This window comes from Danio aesculapii, chromosome 14 (genome assembly GCF_903798145.1).
Source record: "Danio aesculapii chromosome 14, fDanAes4.1, whole genome shotgun sequence".
NCBI classification, from domain to species: Eukaryota; Metazoa; Chordata; class Actinopteri; order Cypriniformes; family Danionidae; genus Danio; species Danio aesculapii.
In genome coordinates this window covers 7,198,113-7,205,768 of record NC_079448.1, presented here as the reverse complement: position 1 = coordinate 7,205,768, position 7,656 = coordinate 7,198,113, and the positions used below count along the sequence as shown (strand labels likewise).

At 35.1% G+C, this 7,656-nt stretch overlaps 1 protein-coding gene across 1 annotated transcript in view; it reads left to right on the top strand.

Moving 5' to 3' along the window:
* The first annotated feature begins 487 nt into the window (after nucleotides 1-487).
* The window catches only part of npm1b (nucleophosmin 1b), a 54,720-nt gene continuing 47,551 nt past the window's right edge, over nucleotides 488-7,656 (top strand). Inside the window, exons 1-3 of the mRNA XM_056472217.1 lie at nucleotides 488-584; nucleotides 924-1,006; nucleotides 2,561-2,680. Of these exons, the coding sequence (XP_056328192.1) occupies nucleotides 536-584; nucleotides 924-1,006; nucleotides 2,561-2,680 (252 nt within the window). The 5' untranslated portion in view covers nucleotides 488-535. The remainder of the gene's footprint in view (nucleotides 585-923; nucleotides 1,007-2,560; nucleotides 2,681-7,656) is intronic.

The window sequence follows — 7,656 nt, the reverse complement described above, 5'->3', positions numbered from 1 at the left end:
CTGCTTTTACAATAATTGTTTAAAACTGAACTAAATATGATATAATACTGTAAAAGCTTGCAATGAGGTCCTATAATTAACTAACCGTTATTATGGTATTTATTTATTTATTACAACTCCTCCTCCTCGTCCTACTACTACTACTACTACTAAAAATAATAATAGCTAGCTGTAATTATAATGCTATCATTTTATCATATGGGTTGCATGTAAAATTGCCTAAATCCACACAGCTAATTAAACTCATCACCGTACAAAACACCAATCAGCATGATGTGGTTGAGCAGACAAAAGAGATTTGGCGTTTTTGCAAGGAAAATATAGCGGATATTTATTAAATGGCGCCATCGGGAGGACAAACAAGGTAGTGGACGCAAGAAAAAGAAAAAACAAAGGGGTTTACTTTATCACCGACTGTTCGTACTATTGGACGACGCTTCTGAAAGCCCGCCTACTCCTGCACTCTCATTCGTCCATTTTGGTGTCAATCAACACGCCGGAACTACGTTTAACAGGACCTTCTGTGCGCGCAAAAATGGAGGATAACATTAAAGACCTCAGCCGACCCCAGATGTATTTGTTTGGTGAGCTGAATTAAAATCACACGTTGCATAATCATATATATGCGATAATCCGTAATATGCAATCATACGACAAGCTTCTACTGCAGCATTGCACTGTAATACAAGAGTTGTGGCTAATGCAGCTAGCCACATGAATTGACTCTGCCTTTGTGTTTAATCTGTTGTTTATAAAAGCTATATTATGGGCTAGAATAGTCATATTTCATGTTTTTATTTGCTATTTATAAAGGATGCTGTTTATTTTGTGGGATTCTTAGTTGTAAAAGAGGGGTTTTCTAAAGTTTACCTTGTGTTTGCAACATTTTTGAATAAAGTATTAGTTTTGCTGTCTTCCTGTAGGTTGTTCGTTGAAAGCTGACAAGAAAGAGCACAAAATTGACTTGGATGATGATGAGGCTGAACATCAGCTGTCACTCAAGTCGGTGAGGAAGATGAATATATGACAAAAATATAATATCGCCATATAAGTAATCTCACTGAGGTACAGTTGTTATTGTATTCACACATTCGGGCTTTCTACTTAATATTATAATTTCATAAAAGTATTGTTTGCAAATTCTAAATAGTGAAATCATATTAGCAGCCAGTGACTATCCAAGTACAACAATGTTCACAGTCAAATAAATAGTGCTGATGTTGTTTCCAACAAGTACTTGCATGCGCTTTCAGACTGAATATTCAAAGTACCATGGTAAACAACATAGGAAGCGTGTCACAAGTTGTCACTGAACGAATGTGCGAATATAAAACCAACTTTACCTCAATAGTAATCTCAGACCCTTATGATGATATATATCGTGATATAGTAGCCTACCATTTCTGTAGATTCAATTAATTAACCACATATATATATATATATATATATATATATATATATATATATATATATATATATATATATATATATATATATATATACATGCATACATACAATTGAAGTCAGAATTATTAGCCCTTAGCCCCCTGAATTATTTTTCCCCAATTTCTGTTTAATGGAAAGAAGATTTTTTTCAACACATTTCTAAACATAATAGTTTTATTAACTCATTTCTAATAACTGATTTATTTTGTCTTTGCCATGATGACAGTAAATAATATTTGATATATAATTCTGATATACACACACACACACACACACACAGTTGAAGTCAGAATTATTAGCCCCCTTTGATTTTTTTTTTTTATTAATATTTCCCAAATGATGTTTAACAGAGCAAGGAAATTTTCACTGTATGTTTGATAATATTTTTTCTTCTGGAGAAAGTCTTATTTGTTTTATTTTGGCTAGAATAAAAGCAGCTTTTAATTTTTTTATAAAGTTTTTAAGGTCAATATTATTAGCCCCTTTAAGCTATATATATTTTTTTTCGACAGCCTAAAGAACAAACCATCTTTATACAATAAATTGCCTAGTTACCCTAACCTGCCTATTAAAGTCTTTAAATGTCTTTAAGTGTCTTGAAAATATCTAGTCAAATATTATTTACTGTCATCATGGCAAAGATAAAATAAATCTGTGACCATATGTAAAGGACTATTCATTTTTTTTTTACATTTTAAGGTACGTACTAAGGAATCTACTCATTCATATGTGATCATACTTCAATCATTCATCCTTTATTTCGAACTTCAGGGCAAACGTTTTATTAAAAATATAGACATTAAATAAATACTAATAAAATAAAACACTTTCTAAACTAACGATTGCAGGTCCAACATAAAATGAAAAAGATATTGCTAAATAAAATGCAAGATGTAAACATTGTACTTTCAAGAATTAAACTTTCTCATGATGCTGCTATTCTAGTTTCTGTCTGCACCCCAAAAATAGTTGTCTGTTAAAGATAATTTGGAAAATGTAAAAAAAAAAAAGAAATTCAAAGGAGGGCGAATCATTTTGACTTCAACTGGAAGTTGTTTTGATTGTCTGTATACTGGCATTACCACATCTCTCACCTCTTCACCTGTGTTCTCAGGTGTGTTTGGGTGCTGAGGCGGAGGATAAATTCCACACCGTGGAGATGGAGGGATTGACTTACGATGGCAAAACCACCAAAATCACTCTTGCTGTATTGAAACCGTCCGTTCTGCCTTCTGTAAGTGTTCTAGACTCCTTTTCTATTAGGTTTTTGTATCATAAACCTGTGCACAGTGTAAAAAAATTAAATGCTATACAAGAAAAATCAGGTTTACTATTACTATTTTTACTATTAATGTGGCACATTTATTTCAACGCATTACTTGCTTTTTCTTTGTAAGGGTTTGTAAAAAATAATAATTTAACCAATCTAAGGGTTCATAAACAGTATGGAGTTTAGTTAATTTAGTGTTTTATTATTATTTTTTTTTTGTTATTAGGTATGTTTAGGTCTGGATATATATATATATATATATATATATATATATATATATATATATATATAGAAACACAAATGGAAATATCTTTCCCACTGTTTTGATTTCTAAAATACTTAGTTCAGCCGAGACAAATTCGTTTTTAGTCACACTCCATTTCTGATAATTATTTTGCAAAGCGCTGTTCTAAAATTAAATAAACAAATTGAAATATCATATAAATAAATAAAAGAAACATTATAAAATTGTTTTCCAAAAAAGTTTTCTTGCATGCTCTGTTTGTTTGTGTTGTTAAAAGTACCATGTTTTAGTACCAAGTCAATACTAAAATGTAAATAAATGTAATAAAGAAATAGTATTAAAGAATTATTATTATTATTAGGAATTATTATTATTAATAAGTAAATAAATAATAAGTACCATAATAATGGTTAGTTAATTAATGGGACTTCATTCTTCATTCTGTTATATTGAATTCAGTTGTGAACGCTTAATTATTGTAAACACAGTCATCTGCAGTACTCTAATATTGCTGAAAGCCCTATCTGTCAAGTGTTAATATGCCCTCGGTAACACCATGAATCTAGTTTATACTGTGGCATGTTTGGGTGTTTCGTGGTATTTTGAGAATGCGTCTAATAAAAATTCCAGCTGTGCCGAGGCTGGTCAACTTGTGATTGACAGCTTGTTTTTGGAAGGGGCAGGGCCTGCGTTGCATCATCAGGACGGAAGGCGAGGAGCGCTCCATGACATCAGCACATATTCGCCTCTGTTTTATATCAGCAACGGAAAATATGAGCGTTTCCAAAGAGCTCTGGGAGGAATCTGCATTTTATGGCTTAATGCGAATGTGTTTGCAACTCTTTGTGCTCTGGCATGAGTAGATTAGTGGGTGGAGTTTAAGATCTTTAAAGTACAAATGAAAACAAAACTAACCATATGATTTTCTTAGCTCACAGTGTTTTGTGGTGAACAATTCATTTGTGCATGTCATTAAGAATAAAAAAAAACATTGTTTGCCTTTGTAATCTAAAATTGAAATCTAAAAATGCACTTCCTGTTTTTTTTTTCAATTAAATTCTCAGATTACACCTGTTTGAGGAATTGGGTGTGGCTAAAATACTTAATTACGCCCCTCAGTTTTGACAACAAATAGAAATGGTGAGGAGGAGGTGTCTGTTAGGTCAGTGGTCCTTAACCTTTTTATCACCGTGGACGAGTCAACACTTGACAATTTTACAGCAGACCTGGTAGCGATGGTTCTTAGGTTGCTAGGCGACCATCAACTGTTTTCTCAGAGGATGACAAGCTGGCAAAACATTGCTATCGCTCTGATACAGCGATTTATTTATGGATAAAATTACAAATCACTGCAGTGTTCGTCTGAGATAATTAGTCGACCGAAATACTGAAATACGTATATTCCATACAAGCTGAAGCTGATTGGTCAGTTCTTGACGTTACTCGCAGTGTGCTCGCGGCATTCATTCAACTGGGTGCGTCTGGTAGGTGCGAGTGCGTCTCGCCTCTTGCGCGCACAAGATGCACACCTTTAATGGAAATAACGAACTTGCAAGAACTTGATATGCGAACAGACGACAAAAGGCCACCATCATTTTACGATCTCCAGCAGTTGATCTTCTTGCACAGAGATGGTGGATTCACCTGATTTGTTGACAAATGAGTTGTGGATCCATTCCTTGGCAGTTTGTGGGCCTTTCACTGGGCCTGTTCCCCTTTGCAAAGAAACTTTCCAAAGACGTCTGTTTCTTACTCATTTTGCTGCTTTTGTGTTAAATTTGGGTGCTCAAGTGATCGAGATGTAATCAAGAGAATACGGTCATTTTTCAAAATAAAAGATTGTTCAGACTCAGCTTCACATAAAAGAATAAATTGTAGTAAATTGAAACAGTGTAGTTCAGTTTTTAAAGTTTAAGTTCAGTCTAGAGTTCATTGTGGTTTAATAATCACTACTGAGGCTCCAAACACTGAAGAACCCATCAATGTGAAGCTCTACAGATCCCGAACCATGCAAACCAGTGGCGACAGCGGCGAGGAAAAAACTTCAAGTATGCATTACAGGGGTATATTCATAACATAATAGGCAACCGATTAGAAAATAATTTAAACAAAATTGAACGCTGACCATTCAGCAGCTTAGTTCATGCACAGCAGGATAGATGAAATTTAAAAAGAATCTAATAATAACAAATTAAACAGTTATTTGTTTTTACAGGGTGTCTGCGGGGTCTTAAAAAGTATTAAAAGTTGATAAATCAATTTATGAGAAAATAAAAAAGTCTTAATCACGCTTTAACAAGGTCTTAAATTTTGTTTAAGCATTGTCCAAAATGTTTGACTCCAAAAAAAGCATAAATATATTTATTTTCCTCTTAATATTAACAACGGCGTGCTCGATCCCTCCTCAGGCCGGGGCGCGTCCGGCCAAGCTCCTCCGTCCGGGTGATGTCACATAATTTGCGACAAATGCATGAAGGTGATGTGACAGCGAAACCATAGAGCGAACCAGATGGGAAAATGTACGTTTGTGTACTCCTGGTTGGAGAAAGACAAATTTAAACATTGGCTGAAGCCTGTCGCTGGAAACAACCACGAAATTTATTCTTTTAAGCTGTTTCTTCCGAGCTTATCTCAGTTCTGTTGCATGGTTGTGCTCTATTGATATATTCAAGTACAACTGTTTAACAACTGTTTACGAAGTTAAAGGTTTGATACTGATCACAACTTTAAGGGGTCATGAGGTCTTAAAATATTCTGAGAAGGTCTTTAAAAAGTCTTAAAAATGTATTGAAATAACCCTTAGGATTCCTGCACATACCCTGTTTTAGCCAAAAAGCCTGACTAATTGTTGTGCAATGAAATATAGCGTGACAAGTCGACAAGGAAACACGCATGGACAGTGCTTTTACATAATTTATTCATAGAAAGAACAGCCAGAAAGGGGAAATTGATGGACTTGTGCCAAATATTAGCATCATTGACGCATAACAATCTACAGTAGCTATAACTGTCAGTATGTTTGTGTGTTTTTATACAGTTTCTATTCTAATTTGCAGTGGAAAAATATATAAATTTAAATGCAAAGTATAAATAGCAGAAGTGAACAAATAGATTTTTCCTACCAGCAAATATTAATCCCACACCAAATATAAAAGCAGACACTAATCCAGTATAACGCCATCACCAATGACTAAATCTCTAGAAGACTGAGGAAAACATCAGTGAATTGTAGCTCTGACATGGACATGAGGCATATAAATTGCTGAAAAACAGCTGCGGGTGAAGTATATTGATCGCAAGTGCTTAGTTTGTGATCACATCTCTGTTTTGTTCTGTTGATATGTAATTTCAAATATTTGTAGCTTGAAACAGATGGGAATATGATTGCTATTATTATGACTACTATTGTGAGGGCTTAAACGGAGCAGTGCTCATAATATCGAGCGATAAAAATAAATAAATAAAAAGACAGCTGGGAAACATAACCTGCTTTGCGTTTTTGTAGGAAACACAGTTTAGATCTGCTTAGGGTAAGAGGTGTGTGAGTTATTTCTGTCGATCACTGAATGAGTCAGGAATATCAAAAACAAAACCAACCTAACCCTTCTCATTTAGCACCCACACAGAGCTTGATCCACGCTGGCATTTCTCCATGGTTTAGGAAAGGAAAAAAAAAACTCTACCCCGTCAAACCTTTAAGGATATCCGATATCAGATCTGCAAAATCCATATGCACAACACTTTGGCTTGTTTCCCTCACTCGAAAGCTTGACAGACCTGCATGTAGCTACAGTTGCTAAGCCATGATTGGTGTGTGGTGGTTTTCGGGTGTGGCTTAGCGAAGGGTCAATTGATCCACGGACCAGTAGCGTTCCGCTGCCCAGTGGTTGAGGAACACTGTTTTAGGTTGTAATAACCAAGCGGCAACCTCCCGCTCTCCATCGGGAAGCCAATACGGAAGTAACTGAAACTGCAATTCATCAAAATTCCGCTAGTCCTGGCTCCATAATAGAGCAAATTGCAATTTAGCCCACTGTTAGAATGGCCAACTTTACAGCAGAAAAAAAGGTGTTTACAGCCTGGTACAAAGAACGATTTTGGTTCATATAGCTATTATTACCCTCCATGACAACTGTGAGGGGGGTGAATTTTTTTATAACTCATCCATTTCCTTTATATTAGGTTATATTAAGTTTGCATAATTAAGGGCGTGGCCACTTAAGTGACAGCTAGGTCTCGCTGGTCGCCGTCACTTCACCTCAGCTGAATTCGGCAGATTAGCCACTGATCTCGGCATATTCATCGTATTTTTGTTTTGTTTTATGTGGCTTTACACAGTCAGCTGCCTTTTGGACTTATTTCTTACAATTATCAGATGATATGGGATGCTGTGTGCATTTAATTGTGCTCACAAACCATTCACATGGTTTCCGTTTCCCATGTGAGTAGAGTTATATACTTGTATACTATCTCTATAAATGTATTTGTTTTATTTAAGATCATTTATCATTTATGATGTTCTTTAGAGCTGTAAAGCACTCCAGAATGTGACAGATTGATTAGCTGTAGGCTCTAGAACAGTCATCTGAAGCGTTATCATACAGTGTTATGCCTGGATTTCATCAATAGTCTTGCATTTACTAACACAGACTATAATTGAAGTGTTTGGAAGTAATTCGCGTTTTCCTCCTGTAGA